The sequence below is a fragment of the Leopardus geoffroyi genome, chromosome A3 (assembly GCF_018350155.1).
Source record: "Leopardus geoffroyi isolate Oge1 chromosome A3, O.geoffroyi_Oge1_pat1.0, whole genome shotgun sequence".
In the NCBI taxonomy this organism is placed as follows: Eukaryota; Metazoa; Chordata; class Mammalia; order Carnivora; family Felidae; genus Leopardus; species Leopardus geoffroyi.
The window spans coordinates 89,046,291-89,070,155 of NC_059336.1; the positions used below are offsets into that span (position 1 = coordinate 89,046,291).

The 23,865-nt window shown below is 35.7% G+C and overlaps 1 protein-coding gene across 7 annotated transcripts in view; it reads right to left on the reverse strand.

The window, feature by feature from the left end:
* Positions 1–23,865, reverse strand: part of EXOC6B (exocyst complex component 6B) — a 616,021-nt gene that overhangs the window by 289,359 nt on the left and 302,797 nt on the right. For all 7 annotated transcript variants that reach the window (XM_045446460.1, XM_045446458.1, XM_045446457.1 and 4 more), the window contains 3 exons: positions 9,663–9,746; positions 9,223–9,269; positions 7,833–7,953 (listed from right to left, as the gene is read on the reverse strand). In XM_045446460.1, the coding sequence (XP_045302416.1) occupies positions 7,833–7,953; positions 9,223–9,269; positions 9,663–9,746 (252 nt within the window). The remainder of the gene's footprint in view (positions 1–7,832; positions 7,954–9,222; positions 9,270–9,662; positions 9,747–23,865) is intronic.

The window sequence follows — 23,865 nt, forward strand, 5'->3', positions numbered from 1 at the left end:
GGCTCACCTGTCAGCACAAAGCCTGACACGGGGCTCGAACTCACGAACCGCAAGATCACGACCTAAGCCTAAGCCGGACGCTTAACTGACTGAGCCACCCAGGTTCCCCATAAACCTATTCCATCTTAAGTTTCCCATTTACAATGATTGCTTCTTTTTTATTCCATGTTTTTCATTGGATCCTAGTTCTTTTTAATTTTCTTACAGTGGTTATTAATAAGTTATATACTTTCTTCCCGCTGTTTATATGAAATAATCTAGAGTTTTCATTAAAAAACTTTTTAAACATTAAGTCTCTCTCCTTCCATATGGATTCTTAATAGCATTAAACTTTACAAATAATCAAATAGCTATTTAGATTTATCTATGAGTTTTCCTCATTTTTTTGCACACATTTTATTTTAATCCGATCCCATCTTGTATTTTGGATTTTTCATTTTCTGTACAATACCAATAAAACAGGAGAGGTAAAGCATAAACTCTGAATCCTCATGTTTGAAAATGGCTTTCGTTTGGCCTCAAACTAAAATACAGCATTTCTGATGTGAAAGAAGTGTCTGCCTTCATTTACCCTGCTTGATACTCAATACAGCCTTTCAACTATGGGAATCTGGAAATTTCCTTCTTTTAATTATTTAATTACTAGAGTCCTCTCCTTTGTGTCTATCCTTCCTTTCTAAATCTCAGTTAGATACAATAAAAAATGAGCATCAGCTATCCATCATGTTTCTTAACTTTCCTTTCGTATCTTCCATCTCTTTATTTGCTCCATATTTGGGGATATGCATTTGACTTTGTCTTCTTAATCACAAAATGATAGTTTTACCTGTTTAATCTATGAATTAAATTTCTGTATTCAGATAATCAGAGATTCCTAAGAAAGCAACGTTTATCTCTGGCTTGTGTGCTTCCTTTTCCTCCTTACTACACTTTTTAAAAATCAGGCCCTGGGCTGACAGCATGGAGACTGGTTGGGATTCTTCTCTGTCTCTCACTCCCTCTCTCTCAAAATGAATAAACTAAAAAACAAAAAACAAAAAAACACTATCCCAGTACAACCCTTGTCCACCTACCATAACAAACTGAAATGTTCACTATATATAATATCTATGAAACATGAGGTTTTTGCCACATGGAATTAATTACACTGTTCCATAATTTTGAATCTTAAAAAATACCTTTTTGGTATTATCAGATGATCTGTTTATATTATTAACAACTATATTATCAGATCATCTGATGTGGAACCATTCCTGATACAAACTCTCCGTTGTATTAGCATATAATTTTCTAATATATTGCTAAATTTGAATTCCAAGTGAGATGGATCGGGTCAGATCTCTATCATGTTTTGAAATCAGCATTGAGAATACTACACATATTAATACCTGAAATATCGTATCTTTCAAAACGTTTCCAACTTATGTATTGACTAATAATTGAATCAGAAGAAGAGTAGTTTGAAATATGACACAGAAAGTCAGAAAGATATATAGATTTTTGATAAACAAGTAGCATAATCAGTTAGATACAGTGTTTCTTTTTGAGATTTGTTTTGATGTTTCAGTTGTTCTTATTCTAGTTTGCTTTGCTGGGTAATATAATACTATAAATAGAATTAACATCTGTGGCGTCAACTACTCTGTCTCATAATAAATAAAATGATTGTAAATGTATGTGATGCAGAGGTGCTATGTTTTAATCAATGTTTTATATGTTTTAATAGCCTTGTTGAGATCTAATCCCTATACCATACAACTCACCTATTTGAAGTATATAATTTAATGGTTTTTAGTTTTTGTAAATTCACAGACATGTGCAAACATAATCACAGTCAATTTTAAAACATTTTTTCATCTCAAAAAGAAAACCTATGTCATTTAAATTATCCTCCTAGCTACTCCCAGCCCAAAGCAACCACTAATCTACTTTCTGCCTCTACAGATTGATGCTGATCTACTGGAAAGAAAAAAGGTTTTTTGTTATTTGTTCTTCCATTCAAAAGAATATACAGCATATCTACAAAGAAAGACTCCATTAAGATTAATGTTCTCCAGAGATACACATTTCAAACAGTATGCTTGGAAAGTGTCCTCCTCTTAATGATACCAAATACGACTGCATGAAGAAGAGAGGGCAGTTCCCTGCTGAGTGGTGTAGATCCGTCACATCTCAAATGTATCAGTCACAGAGAAAAAGTTAAGAACCCCTGCTTTACAAAAAAGAAATTGCTTGCAAGGAATCTAAGTTTTCTAAAAGAAAAAGCTTTTCCCAGGAAAATAACCGAATTGGTAAAATCATTGACATGGACAAATATAAAATAAACAAACAAAATCAAGGACTCTTCTCCCTAGAATACAGTAATATTAGTTAATAAATATGATTGGGGGCAAAAAACTTTCCTAAAAACATTACCTTGAAAAAAAACATAAAACACCAAAAATAGGACTTATGGAAAGCATATAAAATACCTTTCCAAAATACATGAAGGCAAATAATTAAGAAAAATATATATATTCCTGGTGAAAAACACCAAATACTGAAAAAAAATAATTCCATTTTAATTTACAGATTCACTGCATAACAACACTATAGTTCAATTTGGGGGAGGGAGGATATTGTAAGTGGTAAAAGGGATGTGACAAACTGATTATCAAATTAATCTGGAAGCATGAGAACATAAATAGTTAGCATGTCCTAAAAAGAGGATTTTAGAGAATGTACATGTCCTATATGAAATTAAACCATACTATGTCAAATATAATAATCAAAAAAATGTTACATTGGTTCAAGACAGAGAGGAAAGGGGGGTGGGGAATCATAGAGCCTAGCAAAAGATCTTAGTATTTATAAAATCTATTATTTTTTAAGTTTATTTATTTATTTTGACATGGGTTGGGGGGGCAGGGAGAGAACAGGAGCAGGGGAGGGGCAGAGAGAGAGAGGGAGGAAGACAATCCCAAGCAGGCTCCCTGCTGTCAGCACAGAGCCTGACTCAGGATTCCATCTCCTGAACCATGAGATCATGACCTGAGCTGAAATCAAGAGTTGAATGCTTAACTGACTGAGCCACCCAGGCACCCCTATAAAATATATTATCATATGATAAAAGTAGCCTCCGAAATATGTGGGGAAAAGAAGGATATTAAGAAACAATTATGTCCCCACAAAATTCATATGTTAAGGCCGTAACGCCCAGTGTAGCTATATCTGGAAATAAAACTTAGATAATTGAGGTTAAATGAGGAAAGGTCCTGATCTGATGGGATCAGTGTCCTTAGAAAAGAAGTAGGCGACAGTAGGATGCCATGTGAGGAAAGGTCATGTGAGGACGTGATGAGAACACAGCCATCTGCAAATCAGCAAGAGTTCTCACCAGAACCCAACCAGAAGCATGCTGGCATCCTGATCTCAGACTTTCAGCCTCCAGAACTGTGAAAAAATACATGTCTGTTGTGTAAGGTACCAGTCTATGGCATTTGATTATGGCAATCTGTGCTGAATAAAGTAAAAGATTAACATGATAATGTTATTGTAATGTTACTGGAAGTGACGTGTAGTTTTAAAAAATAATTAAAGATAAAATCCAACTTCACACTCTATATTAAAATAAACTTTTATTTGTTTGTGATACGTATATTTAAAAAGTAACTACAGAAATACCAAGATCAAATATAAACAAATAATTAAATATTCTTTCGAATAAGGAAGACAAATTATAAAGTTAAAAATCAATATATTTACACAAAAATTTAAATTTCTATAATGCCTTGGAAAAGAAAAGCAAAGTTAGAGACACATAAAACTAATAAAAAAAAAATTTGCGACCTATATATCAGACTAGAGATTAACATTCAGATTAAAGGTTAGCATCCATATTTTAAAGAAATAATACATAATAAAGTATTATAAAACTATTAAAATATAAATGCAATGCATATGAACAGGAAATTTTTAAGAAGATATATAAATAACTAAAAACATCTGAAGAGAGTTTAAAAAATTTTTTTTAATGTTTATTATTTTTGACAGAGAGACAGAGAGCAAGCAGGGGAGGGTCAGAGTGAGAGGAAGACACAGAATCCAAAGCAGGCTTCAGGCTCAGAGTTGCCAGCACAGAGCCTAATGCAAGGCTCAAACCCAAGAGCTATGAGATCATGACCTGAGCCGAAGTTGGACACTCAACTGATTCAACCTACTGAGCCACCCAGGCGCCCCCCCCCCTTTTTTTTTTAATGTTTATTATTTTTGAGAGAGAAAATATCTGAAAAAATTTTCAATACCGGTATTAATCAAAGAAAAACATGTTAAATTAAGATATAATTTCTGACATATTAGATTAGGAATGATTTTTTGTTTTTAAATATAACTTTCTGTGAAGTAAACTATTAGAATAGGAAAGTTGGCATTGTAAAAGATGATACTCAGAGTGGTGCTAAATGGTACAATATTTTAGCAAAGCAAATTAGCAGTATGTATCCAAAGGCTAAGAAATGTACAGATCCTTTAACTCACTAATTTCACATCTAAGAATTTATTAAAATATAAAAAATATAAGAAATATATTTTATATTTTTATATTTCATAATATATTTTTAATATATTATAATATATTTTATATATTATATAATATAAGAAATATAAAAATATAAGAAATATAAAAAATATTTTTATAGAAGTTGGTTAAATGTCCAACTCAGTTTCAGCTCAGGTCATGATCTCATGGTTTGTGGGTCTCAGCCCCGCATTGGGCTTTGCACTGACAGTACAGAGCCTGCTTGGGATTCTGTGTCTCCCTCTCTCTCTGCCCCTCCCCTGCTCGCTCTCTATCTCTCTGTCTCTCAAAATACATAAATAAACATTAAAAAAATCAATATTTTTATAAAATATTCACTGTAATGTTTATAAGAGCTAAAAAAGATACATATCTACAATGGAATATTATGCAAGTATATGTTAAAATCAATATAGATTGATGAGACATTAAGTGAAAAATACAGCTTGTTTTTGTTTAAAATATATATTGTATATTATATTTTCATACACAAGAATCTTTATTTTTTTAAGATATTCATTTTTTAATGTTTGTTTATTTATTTATTTTTTAGAGAGAGAGGGAGAGAGAGGAGAGGGCAGAGAGAGGGAGACAGAGAATCCCAAGCAGGCTCCACATTATCAGTGCAGAGTCCAATGTAGGGCTCGAATCCACAAACCATGAGATCATGACCTGAGCAGATGCTTAACTGACTAAGCCACTCAAGCACCCAGAAAAAGAATCTTTAAATTTACATATTAGAAAGCTAATAATAATCATGCCAAGGATCATGACCAAAATTTGTTACTACCGATAATCATATTTTCTTAGAATAAACATTACTTTGTAAGTTAACATTTACATATAACGACACACCATGCTAAGGGAGAAGATAAGACATTAAAAAAATGATCTTAGGACAACAGATACACTGTTGCAAAACAATAAAATGAAATCCATAACCATTATTTAAATAAAAATAAATAACAAGTGGTAGTATATACAAAAATGTGTAAAACTCAAGCCATAACATAGTTATGAGACTTTTTTTAGTCTCAGAATAGGCAGAAACTTTTAAAAAGTATTTTTTAATTTGCCAAACTTTATTATGACAAAAAGATAAAATGGTAAAAATGTCAGATAAAGTCCTATGCCACTTACGAACAATGAGGGAAATTTTAAAATAAGATAGATATATAAACAGGCAAACATTTAACATTTCTAAATACCAAAAAAGAAACCGTAAATAAAAATAAAAGGAGAAAATCTTTACAATGCATTCAGTGACATACCTTCTTTGATTTCAAATTCATATTTATTTATTTATTTTGAGAGAGAGAGAGAGAGCAAGCAGGGGGTGTCAGAGACAGAGTGAGAGAGAGAATCCCAAGGAGGCTCCAGGCTGCCAGCACAGAGCCTAACGCGGGGCTCAGGCTCACAAACCATGAGATGATGACCTGAGCTGAAATCAAAGAGTTGGGCGCTTAACCAACTGAGCCACCCAGATGCTCCTCAAATTCTAAACTCCTATACTAAGCATATACTAAACAAACCCCTATACCTTATTACTTGGATGCCACAAAGGCAAAGTAATCATATCCAAATGTTCAAACCATCATAGGGAAAGAAACCATAAACCTAAGCATTACCTTGATATGCTTTTAACTTACCTTTTATATCTAATCCACCAAAAAATACAGTTAATCTTACCTCCTAAAAATCTCTCCAATTAATCCACATCTCTCCATATACTCTTACCCCTTGTTTCAGCTATCATCACCTCTTGCCTGAATACTAGACTAGCCTACTAATTGTTCTACCCACGTTATTCTCATCCCTCGTCCATAATTTAGCCAAATTGACCTTCTCATTCCAATTTATCCTACCCCCACAATGAACACATACACTCCATTCAACCCAGTGCTTTAAGCATCAAATAGGTCTTAGATAATATGACACCTATCTACTTCTTTCTTTATACTTCATACCACACTTGGCTAACTTTCTACATTCTATGTTCTACCCACTCTGAACATTTTTCAGTTCCCAAAAACAGCTACAATCCCTTCGGTGACAGATTTTACACATGGTATTTACTCTGGAACACTTGCTGATGAAGAGATAAGAAAGCTGGCGGGTCGTGGATATCTTGTTTCTAGCTGGCACTACATGGATATCAAAGCCACTTACTGAAATATTCTAAATGCTAAATTATCTTCTATTATTAAGTCCTCACTATCATTCCTCGAACAGTTCAGATAGAAAAGTACACCCAAAGCCCTTGTACTACCATTCCTTATACCTAGAATTCTCTTTAATTGATCTTTGCATACATAGTGACTCCTTTGCATAAAGAATGCCACTTCTGATCAACTAACCAAAAGCAGACACCATGTTGTCCTAATCTATCACTGTTTCAATTGTACTCAACTGTACTTAACTGTAATTTAACTGTATTATGACGATCTGATATTCTTATTTATTTATTGGGACCCCCTCCCAATTAAAATATAACTTTCTGAGAGGCACCTGGGTGGCTCTGTTGGTTAAGCATCTGACTTCAGCTCAGGTTATGATCTCACAGTTCGTGGGTTTGAGCCCTGCATCAGGCTCTCTGCTGTCAGTACAAAGCCCACTTCAGATCCTCTGTCTCCCTCTCTCTCTGCTCTTCCCCTGCTCATGTTCTCTCTTTCTCAAAATAAATAAATACACTTAAAAAAAATATTTAAAAATTCATGCTTTGATAAAATATATCAAAATCGTGGGAACTCGTACTTACTAACATTGATATGTTGTAAAGATTTTTTTCAAAAAATAAGAATAAAACTGTGAACGCCACATCAATATTAATGGCCTTATAGCAGGCAACACTGAGTAGTGGCTGAGAATATAGTCACTTGTCTGGATTTGAATCCAAGCTCTACCACTTACTGCATAACACTAAGCTGGTTACTTAACCTCTCTGAGGGTCAGTTCCCAGACTATAAGGTAAACATAATAATGATAACTACCTTATGAACTACATATAAAGTACACATAACAATGCCTGACACAGAGAGAGGATTCCAATACATGTCAGCTGTTTTTTGTTTTTTCTTCCTGCACAGAGCATCCACAAAAGTGGGCTCCGTGTTAGAGAATGTGGCAATTTGAAGTGGCTACTTCCACATGTCTTTGAAAGAGATAGCTCCGGGTAGGTGATTCACGCAATACGTAAATGATTTTAAAGCAGTACAACATTGACTAGTATACAGATAATCAGCAATAAGTGAGAACTTCTCACGGGCTTCTTACATACCGAGTGGGTGCGGAGTGCCGCGATGGTTTTTGAAAGTGCCATTTCCCAGAGTTCATCAATGTAGGCTCGGTTTACTAAGCCCTGGGTTGTATGTAAAATGTGATCTTCAACCACAAAAAAGCTAAGATTGAGGAAAAAAGAGAGTACAACTGTCAGAAATTACAGTTTGACTATCTCCAAGGTCTGGCAAACAAGAGCTGCCATCAAATCTGAAGTTAATAGTCATTTTTTTCTTAAAGAAAGCTACCTGGTGTCATGAACAAAATCATATTTCTTGGACATGGAATTTTGTCCAGCCACCTTATAGAAATCGGAGGTACATTTCTATTAAATGTTAACCATATTAGTCAGCCATGTAAAAGGGAAGAAAATGTTTACAGGTAAGGGAAGCTAATTTCACTATATTAAAAATACCAGGCCATTAAGACATTTTTAAAAAGCTAACCAATTTTAAACAGACAGTGAAAGCTGCAATACACATTTTTTAAGAGCTCAACATACAAAATACCAAAATAATTCCCTTTATGTGGACTTCCTCCTTAAGGTAAAAAAAAAAAAAAAAAATGCAAACTTATTTTTTGACACTCTGCTGTAGCTTTATTGTTATACATTTAAAATGTATGTTCAGTTACCTTGGCTAAATGTTCCTACTAAATAAAATAATTCTTTAAATAAGGAATTTTTATGATATATTTTAATCAAAACTATCAATTAATTTAAAGAAATCTCAATTTGAAATAAAAAGAAATTTCATACAACAATTCAAGTCATTTCCCTTTCTTTTAACTGCAAAGTCATTCTTTCATAATTAGAATAAGCTGTCTATATGGTGTTTATTTGGGAAATGCAATTCCATCCTAGTATGTATACTCTAGATGATGGTGGCAAACTATATAGCCCGTGGGACGAATCTGGCCCACTGCCTATTTTTATAAATATTGTTTTATTGGAACACAGCCACGCTCACTCATTTATATACTGTCTATAGCTGCTTTCCCACTGCAACAACAGAGCTGAATAGTTGTGACGGAAACCGTATGGCCTGCGAAGCCTAAAATACTTTACTATCTGGCCCTTTTAGAAAAAGTCTGCCAACTTTTGCTGATTATTTGGTTCCCCCGTACGGAGAATGGAGAAACAAAACATCAAATATAATAAAATTACAATTCAAAAGTTTTCTTCTTTCATCCTTAAAAACTACTCTTCAACAATATAATGCTGAAACCAATTAGACATTCCTTTGAAATTATCAGAAAGTCAAAAATAAATCTCAAAAATTTAAAAGAAAAAAAGGAAAATAATTTCCCAAGGAAAAATTATCTTTCCAAGTCTCACAAGTCTAGGTATTGAAAGTGTATACATTTAAATACACACACATACATATACCTACCCTACAATTTGATTAAAATACTTCCTGTAGCCATCTAAAGTTTCATGCTGCAACAAAGCAAAGAAGAAAAAAGTTATTGTTTCTCTTTTGATACCTTAAGACAAAGTTAAAATCAGTTACTTCTTTTCTTAGGGCTCAGTTCCCAAGACTCTAAGGTAAATATAACAATAGTACCCTCCCTACATTATAGAGTTACAAGGAGGATGAAATTAGATAATTTATATCCAGTACTTAAAACGATGCCTGACACATAGCAATCAATAGATGTTAGTTGCTATTTTCTTCCTGAAAGTCACATCCACCAAAAATGGTCTCAGAGTGACAGTTTAAAACAAAAACAAAAACAAAAAACAAAAAAACCCCAGCACATATGCAAAATAATGACAAGATGCCAGAGAAGAAAAGTGAAAAAGAGAGAAAAGTTAAGTTGGAGATCCTACCATGTTAGATGGAGGCTGGAGCACCAAACGGGCCTGTTTTCGCCTCTGTTTTCGATAGTAGTTCTCAAATGTTTCACGGGCACCCTGTAAAATAAACAAAAGGAAATGGGTTGACACGATTTGACCAATTATTCTAGTATTTTGTGGGAAAAGAGAAACTCTCAGGTTTGGAATTGAGGCAACCCCACATTTCTCAAAATCTGCTATTTTAACAGTGATAATAATCATAGAAAAAATAAAAAGAACGATTACCATTTATTGAACCTTACTTACAAATCCCATAAGAATGGATACAAAAGATTCTTAAGAGGACACTACCAGAACTCAACCACCAACACACCAAAGCTGGTTGCTGAATCAACTACCATAAATTCACAAGCATGAAGACAAACCAACATTCTCCTAAAAGCAGTTGAGAAAATGGGCCTTAAAAACCTCACAGAACATTCCAGAAGAAAAATGTTCAGAATGAAAACCAGTCTCAAATGAATCATGAGCAAAGGGCCAGAGCAAGGCAGGAAAAAGGCAGGAGCAAAGAATAGTAAATCAGTCTTCCCAGCTAGAATAGAATCAAGTACAGGATTAACAGCAAAAAAGAAGAAACAAACCCCTAGAAATTCTTGATACACAGTTTCTTAAAATGAAAGGTGCTCTCGAGAGCAAAAGCTGGTTCATGAGCTCCATAACTGGGTTGAACAGCATCCTTTCAAAATTTATGTCCTTCCTGGGATGTCACAATAGGACTTTATTTAGAAATAGGGTCACTGCAGATGTATTTAAATTAAGATGCATTTAGGGAAGCCTGGGTGGCTCAGTCGGTTGAGTCGGTGAGTGTCCGACTTCGGCTCAGTTCATGATCTCACAGCTTATGGGTTCAAGCCCCACGTCGGGCTCTGTGCTGACAGCTCAGAGCCTGGAGCCTGCTTCAGATTCTGTGTCTCCCTCTCTCTCTGCCCCTCCTCCACTCATATTCAGTCTCTCTCTCTCTCTCAAAAATGAATAAACATCAAAAAAAATTGTTTTAATTGAGATGCAGTTGTACTAGAGTAGGGTGACCCTTAATCTGATATAACTGGTGTCCTTAAAAGAAAAGGGCTCCTGGGGAGCTCAATGGGTTAAGCATCCAACTGTTAGTTTTGGCTCAGGTCATGGTATCACAGTAGATCAAACCCCATGTCACAGTGTTTACAGCACAGAACCTGCTTGGGATTGTCTCTCTCTCTCTCTGCCCCTCCCTGGTTCATGTGTGCTCTCTCTCTCTCAAAATAAATAAACGGAAAAAAAGGGGGGGTGGGCAGAAAAGACACAGACACACAGGGAGAACATCATGTGGTGACACAGGTAGAGATTGGAGCAATGCAGCTGCAAGCCAAGGATGGATAGATGGATGGATGGATGGCCACCAGCAGAAGCTAAGGAGAGACAAGTCTCCCACTCACTGTCTCAGAGGGAGGACGGCCTTCTGACACTTGATTTTGGACTTCTAGTCTCCAAAACTGGGTCGGAATAAATTTCTATTGTGTAGGCTACCCAATGTGTGGTACTTTGTTGCAGCAGCCTAGGAAACCAATATAACTCAAAGCTTTTAAAGCATCATGCCCCCCCATTACTAAATTCTACTCTTAATCCAAGACTCTTCTAAATAAATAAGAGTAGAAATGGAGAGACGGCATGCACAGTGGTTAAGAGCACTGATTTGAGAACCAGAGGACTTCTTTCAAATCATGAGTCTGCCCCTTTCTAGCTGTACAACCAGCTGCAAAACTTTCACTAATTTAACTTCCACCATTTAGCTATTTAACTTTCACTCATAGATGTGCTATGGTGTTCTCACTTGTAGAGAGGTCACCCTCATCATAGTCATGAGGATCCAGATGAATCAGAAAGCTTTTAGAACAGCATCTGATAAATAATCAGCACTATGCAAGTGCTTATGTTTTGAAAAAGAACAATGAAATCAATGATGAAGATTGCCCATGGGAGAAAGTATAAACTCTATGCAATCCCTAAGTTCGGTTTCCTTCACCTTCCCAAAAGTCTGAAGAATTTTATTGGACGTGACTTCTTTGCTAGGTCCCTAAATAGGAGAAGTTGGTTTAAGGTGTTAAATCATACTAATTCAATAGTGTAAGCTCAGGGGCTGGCAAACATGTCCTCTAAAGGGCAGGATAGTAAACATTTTAGGCTTGATGAGACATACAGTCTCTCTTGCGACTAGTCAAGAGACTAGTTGAAATGCTGTTTGAAATGCAAAAGCAGCCATAGACGGTACATAAATGCGTGTGGCCAAATTCCAATAAAACGTTATTTGTGGAAACAGAAATAAGAATTTCATAAAATTTTCATCTGCCATGAAATATTCTTTTTACTTTTAACCAACCATCTAAAAGTGTAAAAGCTGTTTTTCGGTCACAGGTCACACAGAAACAAGTAGCAGGGTGGATCTGGCCCACAGTTTGTTGACCCTGGTGTAGCTTAAAAACAAAAGTTTTTAAATGCTAAAGTGATTATAACCATACACACCTGCGTTTTTCCTACCATAAAATGAAATCAAACACTAAGGCAGCTATTTCAAGGCTTTCTTATTTCTAAATCCATAAGTTAATGAGGTAGCAAATTATTCTATTTAAGAAATAAGAAGTGGAAACTGCGCATTGGTTTGTTAAAGTTATTCCCCACTTGCCACCATTTCACAGCATAGTGGTATTATTAAATGTCAATTACATTCTGCACACACTGAAGGGCTTTTCATTTTAAAGTTAACAGCCCTAAAGGCCCTTTATTATTCTTGCGTGACGTTACACATTCAACATGCTTTGGAGCCAAGGTACACTTAGCTGAGAATTTAGGGAAAGTCTTCTCTCAAATTAGACCATTGTATAATAATTTAATTATTTGTTGTAAATGGTAGAAAATAAGCAAGATGAAAACCTATCATAGACCTATACTCAATTCTTAACTAGATACAGTTTTGCCTTTCAAATATTCATTCAATAAAATAAAAACATAAGGAAAGACGAATTTATCTAATAATTCTGGCTTCTCCCTTTACAAAAATTAGATTTTCCCTGGTGGCAGCTAAATAAATTCACCTCTGATTATTCTATTTCCTCTGCCAATTTTGTCAACTCAGTGCTTACAGGTGGAATTTCAGAAGTAGATGTCTGACCAGTCCAGCTGACTGCCTGTCTTTCCACAAATAGATCAAGTTAGCCACTTCAGCTTCAAACTCATCTAATCATTAATATTTATTTAAAAAAAAAAAACTGAAAAGCTAGTGAAGGTATAGAGCAAATAGATATAAAATAGTATCCAAATGAAAAGTTGCTTTAGTTTGTTTTCATTTTATGTCATTAGTATTATAGTGGCCCAAAGGCTTTGTAATAATTAATTAATTAATACATATAACATCACAGAAAATCAAGTCACTTAATGTATATAAAGTGCTTGACATGCAATAAAGAATGGTCCCCCATCACCACTGAATTTATAGTCTATGGTGGAAAACTAGCAATTAAAAAAACAAAAAAACACTATAGAATCCTCTGGGTTAGATTGATGTGTGTGTGTGTGTGTGTGTGTGTGTGTGTGTGTGTGTGTGTGTGGTGTGGATGGGAGGAATGTCAGAGAAAGCTTCCCAGAAAAAAAAAAAATGCCATTTATATTCATAATTGACAAATGAGTGAGAATAAGACAGGTAAATATAAAGGAAAAAATATTCCTCATAGAGACACAGAGGTTCAAGGGAAAAAAATGGCATTACACATCCCATGAATTGAAAAAAGTTCTTCATGGCAGTACCTTCACAGTGTAAGAGAGAGGGATGACAAGAAATAAGGTTAGAGGGCTTTGTAAATTATGTTAAGATATTAGGACTTGAACTCCAGAGACAGTAAGAACTTCAGATATTTGTACATTGTCATGTACTAAGCAGAATGAAAACAGAGAAAGTCAGATACAAAAAGATCAGTCTGAACCTGACTTATATTTAGGAGGTAAAAGCCGATGGTTGATTGGATGTTGGTGGTAAAGGATAGAAAAGAAAGAAAGCTAACATGAGGTTTCTAACCTGGGTAACTGGTCTGATGGTGGTGTCATTTAATGAGAGAGGAAACATAAGAGCAGGGATATATACTCGATTCTTATTCATGAATTCCGTATTTGCAAATGTGCCTACTTGCCAAAATTTACTTGTAGCCTCAAAATCAATACTCATGCTGCTTTCATAGTCATTCACAGATGAGCACAGAGTGTTGAAAAATTTGAGCTGCGCCCAACGCACATGTTCCCGGCTGAGGTCAAACAAGGCAAAACTCTACTTCCTTATTTCAGTTCTCATACTACAAACAATTATGCTCTTCACAGTCAACCAGTGCCCCATTTTTTGCATTTTTGTGATTTTTTTAAATTGAGATATAATTGACATAAAACATATTATGTTCAGGCGTACAACATAATGGCTCAATATTGATATATATTGCAAAATGACCACCACCACAAGTCCAGTAACACCTATCACCACATGCATTGTTTTTTCTTTGTGAGGAGAACTTTTAAGATCTACTCTCTCAGAAAATTTCAATTATCCAATAAAGTATTATTTGTTATAGTCACCACGCTGTATATTACATCCCCAGGAATTACTTATTTTAAATTCTTTTTCATCTTTATTTATCTTTGAGAGAGAGAGAGACAGACAGTCCGAGCAAGGGAGGAAGACAGAGAAAGGGAGACACAGAATCTGAAAGAGGCTCCATGCTCTGATCTGTCAGCACAGAGCCCAACATGGGACTCAAACTCACAAACCACAAGTTCACTGAGCCGAAGTCAAATGCTTAACTGACTGAGCCACCCAAGCGCCCCAGGACTTACTTACTTTATAACTGAAAGTTTATTCCTTTTCACCACCTTCACCCAATTTCCCCATCCCCCACTTTTGGCAACCACAAATCAATGCATTCAGTTGGGTTTTTTGTCTGTTTAAATGCCACATATAAGTGAGATCATACATTATTTGTCTTTCTGTTATCTATTTCACTTAGCAGTTCCCTCAAGGTCCAACAATGTCGTCGCAAATGGCAAGATTTCATTCTTTTTTATAGCTGAATAATACTCCTTTGTATATATAGATTCTACATCTTCTTTATTCTTCATCCACCAATGAACACTGAGGTTGTTTCCATGTCTTGGCTATTGTAAATTATGCTGCAATGAACATAGGGGTGCACATATCTTTTTCAGTTAGTGTTTTCATTTCCTTCAGATAAAAACCCAGAAATGAAATTGCTGGAACATACAGCAGTTCTTTTTTTAATTCTTTGAGAAACCTCCACACTGTTTTCCATAGTGGCTACATCAATTTACATTCCCACCAACAAGTAACAAGGGTTCTACTTTCTCAACATCCTCACCAACCCTTGTTATTCCTTGTCTTTTTGATAATAGTCATTCTGACAGATGTAGGTGATACCTCACTGTGGTTTTGATTTGCAGTTCCTTGATGATCATTGATGTTGAGCACCTTTTTCATGTACCTGTTGGCCATCTGTATGTCTTGCATTTTTGTGCTTCCTGTTGGTGATTTTTGCCATTTAAAGCTTACTATTTATTTATTTTGAGAGAGAGAGAGAGAGAGAGAGAGCACACAAGTGGGAGAGGGGCAGAGTGAGAGAGTGAGAGGATCCCAGGCAGGTTCCACACTGTCAGTGAAGAGTCTCAATCTCACAAACCATGAGATCATGACCCGAGCTGAAATCAACAGTCAGATGTTTAACTGACTGAGCCACCCAGGTGCCCCTGGTGATTTTGCTATTTAAAAAGACCCCCAAACACAGTGCCAAAGTGCTGTCTAGTATACCTAAGCTCAAGAAGACAAAATGTGCCTTTGAGAGAAAACACATTTAGATAAGCTTTGTTTGGGCATGCTGTTGCCCATGAATTCAATGTTAATAAGCCAACAAAATACATTAAATAAAACATCTTTAAAGAGAAACACACATAAAACATGGCTGTGAACTGACTGATGAAATGTTGTGACCAGAAGCTCACAGGAACCTAACCCTGTATTTCCTCTAGGAGCAATGGTTCAGTATTCATGAACTCAGTATTTACGGTGACTTTATAAAATATAACTAACACGAGTAACTAGAATTGTTTGTATTTGAGGAAACTGATGATAATGACCTCTGTACCAAACATGTTTAATTAGTGACTTCCAAGTGCTAAGTGTTCAGGAGCAGGTGTATTTGGGCCTGCAGCTCAGGAGAAAGGGCTGAGCTAAAGACAATAGTTTTAGGAATCAAGAATCACTAGCAGAGAGATGGTAATCTAAACCTAGGAGAAAATAAGATAATGTAAGGAATATCTGTAGAACGAAAGTACAAAAGGACCTATATCTGGCTCTTTCTAATAATTAAAATATAAATTTAAATGTCGCCTACTAAGAAAAGACTTTTCTATTACTCAATTTAAAATGGAAAGTTTTGCCAAATACATAACCTGCTTTTAATTCTTTGCATAGCACATATCTCCATCTGATATTACGCTGTTTGTTTATTGTCTGGCTCTTCTCATTCAAAATGTAAGCTCCACAAGAACAAGTTCTTGTTTGTCTTATTAACTGTCATGTTCCCAGACCCTAGAACAATGCCTGGTATAAATGGCACTCAATATACATTGGCTTGAATAAATGATTAAAAGTATAAATAGAATATTAATCAATATTTTCTTTCAAGGCTCCATTTTTCTAGTTACGCTTTATCTGCTATTGCAGTAATCATTTCTTTGTAATTATTCCTACTTATCTCATCCTGCTGTTTTTCTATCTCCATTTATTCTTTTGAAGATTTTTGTTTCTGTTTCATAGAAGTTATGCCTTCTTCATGCCAAACAATTTTCTAAAATTTCCTTTGGTTCCTGCAGAAAATCATTCTTAGAATCATGTTTCCTCTGAATTTTTACGATGGTGTTCCTTGTCCCATTTTATTCAGGCTGTTTTTGCAGATCTCATATTTTGTTTTGTATTGTTTCATTTTCCCAATTGCTCTGTTTTGAACAATAGGAGCTCTTTCTGGACAAGTGCTTGCTTCTAGGCTTGTTTTGTGGTTTGCCTTGGCCCACTCACCATCATCTGGCTATAGATCTAATATCTTTAGGGAAGCTGCAATTCACAGCAGGTTGATGTGCCCAGGTCCAAAGTTGTTTCAAAGTAAATCCACAAACTGATTCCAGTGTCTAGCAAACAACTGGCCTACCAAGTTCACATAAATACAGTCAAACATTCTCCTACCATACAGTTCCCAGTGTTTAACTCCCTGAACTTCTTAAGTGAATGAAAACCACAATACAGGGTCTTCCTATTTGTGTTCTTGTACAGCACTATTAAGTACTCTCCAGCACAAGATAAACTGTGCTGCCACCAGGAGTCCCACTGCCCCCCCCCCACCCACCCCACATGCTGACAGCCTTATAAAGGAGAATCTAAACAGAATGGGGATAGAAAACCAATATATTCATCAATTCAGTACTGTATTCTCAAGCCAGATGGCACAGAGTAGAAAAGGCATAAAGTACCTTCTGACTTCTAAGGTTTGCTCTGTTTATGGCAATAAAACACACATCACTCAACAACTAGATTTCTCAATCCATTCAATCAGCCTTAAAGTTGGAGAAAATGTTATTCAAATTCAGGCAATGTAATGTTAATTATAAGTCTTCTTTAACAATGGTGTTACAAATTTTCAGACGCTTATGCATTTAAAGAATTTTAGTGGAAGTTAAGAAAGGCTTAGAAGCCAAACAAGACTTTGCTTAATATTTTCTGTTAAGTATATATATTCCATCTGAAATTTAACCTAAAGACAGGAGCTTATACTATTATAAAGTATTCCTCACAATAAATTTCTCATCATTCACTTATAGGGCAACTACATAAGAGCTAAAGGATCACAGAACATACTCTATTTTTACTTAATGCTAAAACAAAGAAATATCCTCCAGGTTCTATTAACCTCTTCAATTCACTAGGTGCTTTATCTTCTAAATTCATATTTAATTTAAATATTACATCACATCCTATGATAAAAGTGGAGAAGGGTGCTAATGGTCAAATGTCCCCAAAGCCATTGTCAATTTCTCAAGTCTAATCATTAATCCTAGCACCAGAATTAACCAGGAAATAACCCACTTCTCTTCAGGCTATGCTGAAAAAGGTTGTTTGGTTGGTTTCATTTTCTTTTGTTTCAATCTTTTGCTTTTAGCTGTGTTCTTAATATTGTCTCTTTGCAATTACTAACTACAAAAGTAAAATTTGTGACTTTTAGAAAAATCAGACAATACATGGGGCGCCTGGGTGGCTCAGTCGGTTGAGCGTCCGACTTCGGCTCAGGTCACGATCTCGCGGTCCGTGAGTTCGAGCCCTGCGTCGGGCTCTGGGCTAATGGCTCAGAGCCTGGAGCCTGCTTCCAATTCTGTGTCTCCCTCTCTCTGCCCCTCCCCCGTTCATGCTCTGTCTCTCTCTGTCTCAAAAATAAATAAACATTAAAAAAATTAAAAAAAAAGAAAAAAAGAAAAATCAGACAATACAGATAAGGCAAAGAGAGAAAATAAAAGTCATTCATAATCCCATCACCTGGAGATAACTACTGTTTACTTTTTGGTGTACTCCCTTACCAACATTCCTCTATTCTTAACAGGTATTTCACATACTCACATATGTACACATACACACACAAACAGGACAATATGGTACATACCCTTTTCATTCCTTTCATTTTGCATGCAAAAATCTTTTCTCAAACATTGTAATTTAGTATGATCTACTCTTACTGCACAACACTGTGCCAACTTTCTTTCTTCAAACACATGCTGTAAATTGTCATCACACAAATGCTGGAACTAACATGAGCTTTCAATAAATGCTTAAAAACAAAAATAGATACACAAATGATAACTTTGAATTCCCCATGTGTCTAGGCACTTGCCTGGATATAAACATAGGAGACACACAGCACTACCACTCTGTGTGGGCAAATGAGGGAGGTTTTTTTGTTTTTGTCTGTAAGAGTGGTGAAATTTATTGCTAACAAAGCTCAAAGTCAAACTTTAGCTGCTGTCAGTTTACAAATGTACACTAGTAATCAACTAAGTCACGACTGTGTGATCCTTTCCCTCGAGCAGGGGGGAAAGGGAAGACGGGATGAAAGACCTTTCCGTGGATTTCTTTTTCTTCGTAAAAGGTGCCAATGTATACCATGCACACAAACACCCTGAACATTTCATATAGTTACTGAACCCCATGCCTCCAAACATTAGTGGGACCTACATGTCTAGTGTTGCAGAAAAAAAAAATAAAAACTTATGCTGGGACGATATTATTTCATATGGCAGTATGTCCAAACAACAGACAACATGGGACAGGCCCATCTTCTTCATTAAATATTTACTGTGCCATTATTTGGGTAAACAGCTCTTCATCTGTGGGCCTTTCCTCGTAGAGACTGATACAGGGTCTACTGGAGAGTGGACTGAGCCCTTCTCATCCATCACAGTAACAGAAAACTCACTCTTGGATTGAGAAGCAGCTAAGGGCAAGTACACAAAGAACAAGGGAGGGAAATGGAAGGATGGAAGCACACACCATTGTTCTTCCGGCTTTGCCTACAGGAAGCAATATTTCCATTTGGTCTTGGGCAAAGCCTGTAATTTCACCACCCTGACTGCAGCTGGAGAACTCCCTTTCAACTGTCCCGGCATCCAAGTGAAGACAGGTTTATTCAGAGTTTAAAAAAAACCAAAAACCTGAAAGGGCCATTTTAATTTGCTTCCATGTGAAAAGGGGAGCACTTTTCATAGGGCCCCATAATGACGTTCAGCGGGATATTACACTTCGCCATATGGCTAATTTGCACAGCAGGCCCAAAGCAGGATTTTCTTTCATTAGAACTGCCCTAAAGATCAGACTACAGCAACATGTGTAAAGAACAAACCCAAGATGCCCCCTATTGCTTAAATCTAGAAACATTCGATTCCCAGATGTAAAGGCCCATTCAGAGAGTTCCCACGGCAAGGTCATTCAAGAGTCGGAGAGGTGGTATGTGTCACAGTTCCATTTACCTACGTTAGGGCTTTGGAAATGTCTAAAATTCAAAAGCCACAAAACTGTCAAAACACTTCAAAAAAAAAAAAACACCAACAACACATGTACAGAGATAGAATAATAGCTCTGGTAGATAATTTATTATTACACAAAACAAAACAAAAACATTACTTTCCAAATGCCCCAATTCTTGATATCATTCATTAGCCTACAAAATAAATCTACATAAACTTTTGACCCTTTTTGAAGAGAGCAAAGGCAGTCTGACGTTCTAACAGAGTCCTGTTTATTTTTAAGATGGCCCTTATAACTTATGTTTGTCTTGGCATTTCCTCCTTCTGCCATATCCCAAGCCTGAGCCATAGAAAAGAACATCCCCTCCGGGAATGACAGAGTCTGCTGGATTTAAAAAAAGAAAAAGAAAGAAATCTGATGTCTAATGATTATGGAGTAGTTGAGTCTGTGCTTTTGAAGAAAGTAAACATTATGATTAACAATCTTGGGCTTTGTAATTAGCTTCCCCCTTCCAAGAGAGAGTGTTAATTTATTAAATATTTTAACAAAGAGTCTTTTATTATCAGATTCAGTTTGGCTGGCTCCTTTCATAGCATTACCAATTACAACCAATAAAGCTTTAATTGATGACTACTTTTTATAACCTTTGACCCAAGATGATAAACAGTTGTACCTCAGAAGCGAAAGGGTAAACCTCAAAGGGAACGGTGTCTTAATCATGCTTCGCAAACCAAACTGCTTAAAATTACAACCTACCTACCTGGTTAGAACAAAAACCCAGACTTCCTCCATGATTAAGGTAATTGATCAGGAAAAGATTTGGATTTCACTTTTAAGATAAGTGTCCTTTTTGTTAAGGAAACCCAAACTAAAATTACCTGCTATCACTCTGTACCATAATGTGCTTATTGTAGATTATAATATGATTTAATCAATTGTAGGCAATTAGCAAGTAAATTTTAATACATGACATAGCTTCTAATATAAAATAATTGAAATGCAACTTATTTTACCATTTTTTGTAACAAAACACTGTAATTTAAACTATATCCACCCCCAAGTTCCATCATTTTATTGAGTAGTACCTTCATACCAGGAACCATTAAGAATATGTGAGCAAAGACATAAACCAAATTAACTACTCAACAATGAGACTCCAAAAATTCTTAGAGAATTGGTTACCTACAGACGACTAGCAAGGAGAGCCATTCCTTTAATTAGAGTGAAGTAATGAGGTTGTCTGCATTTTCTCCCAAGAACAATCCCCAGAGTTGGTAGTGTTCCAAACATACTGTTCAACTACCCAATTTCACACTTGCCAATTTTTAACGAAAGTCTTTTCTAACTCACACCTGTCAATCTTTTAAACTGCTAAGGTGCTCCAAAATTTGGAAGTTTAAAACTTCCAGACAAATCTCTTAATCTGTGTCATGCTGCCACATGAACGATTACTAAAGTGCTAATAAGAAAGTGTGGTGTCTAAAACCGTAAATGAAAATAGTACCATCGTGTCACAGCGGTTACGCATGAGACACTGTTAATTGTCCTCATGATGGAAGTACTGGCCTAAAAGAAGGTATAGTGTAAGTAAGATTTTACATAAAAAGAACTAGGCGTACAGCTTTGAAACGACTTCTCATGTACATAAAGGAAGCCAACACCAGGAAAAGCAAAAAATTCTGAGGTTCAGTTGAAGTACTTTATAAATTGAAAGAGCTATACACATTATTTTTATGATATATAAATGTATGTAATGGCTGTTTTATTAAAGACACATGGCTGCTCTCTGCATTTCAAAATCAAATTTGCCACACACCCAGAAAAAAACAGCCCTTTATATAGTTAAGTGAAGACTGGGGAAATTTTGTATAAATAAATCTATGCTTTCCTCCCCATTAACAGATGCTGTAAAGAAACAGACAAATTTAAAATCTAAGAATACAGAAATCTATCATATTGAACTTCAGATGTTCAAAAAAACAGGCAGAATATCTATAAACAAAGTGGACAAATATTAAGCTGATACCTGGTAAAAAGAGAAAGAAAGAAAGAAAGAAAGAAAGAAAGAAAGAAAGAAAGAAAGAAAGAAAGAAAGAAAGAAAGAAAGAAAGAAAGAAAGAAAGAAAGAAAGAAAAACAAGAAGAAAACAGGTTAAGAGGAAAAAAGGAACCTAAGAGTTGAATAAAATATGCTTCAATACCATTTTTTCAAATTACACTTTTTATTATTAGAGAATTATAGATTCATACACAGTTACAAGAAATAATAGAGACAGATCCCTTGTGCTTTTACCCAATTTCTCCAATGGTAAACATCTTAGGAAAGTATAGTACTCTATCACGACCAGGATAGTGACATTGACACAGTCAAGGTACACATTTCCAAAACTACAAAGATACCTCAAAGCTTCCTTTCTCCACTTGCCTCCATCCCTACCCTCTACTTAACTTTTCATAAACACTAATCTATTCTCCATTTCTTTAATTTTGTCACTTTAAGAATGTTACATAAATGGAATTTTATAGTATGTAACCTTTTGAGATCAGCTTATTGCATTCAGTATAAATCTCTATATAGAGATTCCTGCAGCTTGTTGCCTCTATCAGTAATTCTTTCCTTTATATTACTGAGTAATATTCCATGGGAAGGTACAAATGTACCACATTTGCTTAACCATTCACCTACTGAAGGACATCAGGGTTGCTTCCAGTTTGGGGCTGCTACGAATAAAGCTACTGACATTCATGTACAGCAAATACCTGAACTAAATTTGCATTTCTCTGAGATAAATGCCCAGGAGTGCAATTGCTGGGTCCCATGATAATTACAGGTTTAATTTTTTAAGAAACTGCCAACTTGTTTTCCAGAGGGACTGCACTATTTTACATTCCCACCAGCATCCTCACTGCCATTTGGTATCACCACTATTCTGATAGGAATACAGCAATCGCTCACTGTGGCTTTAATCTGAATTCCTCTAGTGACTACCGATGTTGAACAACTTTTCGCGTGTTTATTTGCCATCTGTATATCTGCCTCGGTGAATTGTGTCTTCATGTCTTTTGCCCATATTCTAACTGGCTTGTTTGGTTTTAAACTGTTGAGTTTTTAAAAAGCCTTTGTATCTTCTAGATACTACTCCTTTGTTGGATATGTGGTTTACAGATATTTTCTCCCACTCTGTCCCTTGTCTTTTCATCCTCCAAACAGGGTATTTTGCAGGGCAAAAGTGTTCTATTTACACATGGCCCAATTTTATCAACCTTTTTTCTTCTATGGTGAGCACTTTTGGAGTATAGTTTAAGAACTCTCTGCCCACTCCTAGATTCTAAGGATTTTTCTCCTGTTTTTTTTCCTAAAAGTTTTAGTTTTGCACTTCACCTTTAACTCATGATCCGTTTTGAGTTAGTTTTTGTATAAAATGTAAGAAATAGCTCAAGGCTCACTTTTTTTTTTTTTCCTATGGATGTCCAATTGTTCCAGAACCATTTGTTGAATTGCTTTTGCAATTTTTTCAAATACTTTTGTGGGTCTATCTCTGGATTCTCTACTCTATCCCACTGATCTAATCTGTCTATGCTTCTGCCAATACCGCACAGGCTTGATTACTGTAACCATATAATAAGTCTTAAAATGGAGTATATTGGTTCCTCCCGCTTTATTATTTTTTTCAAAATTGTTTTAGTTGTTCTAGTTCCTTTGTCTTTCCATCTAAATTTTATTTTTTTTTTTAATTTTTTTTTTTCAGCGTTTATTTATTTTTGGGACAGAGAGAGACAGAGCATGAACGGGGGAGGGGCAGAGAGAGAGAGAGGGAGACACAGAATCGGAAACAGGCTCCAGGCTCTGAGCCATCAGCCCAGAGCCCGACGCGGGGCTCGAACCCACGGACCGCGAGATCGTGACCTGGCTGAAGTCGGACGCTTAACCGACTGCGCCACCCAGGCGCCCCAATCCATCTAAATTTTAGAATAATCTTGTCCATAGCAACAAAAATCTTATTGGGATTTTGAAAGGAATTTCACTAAATCTATGTATCAACTTGGGGAAAAAATTGATATTTTTATGGTGTTGTCTTCTAATCCATATACA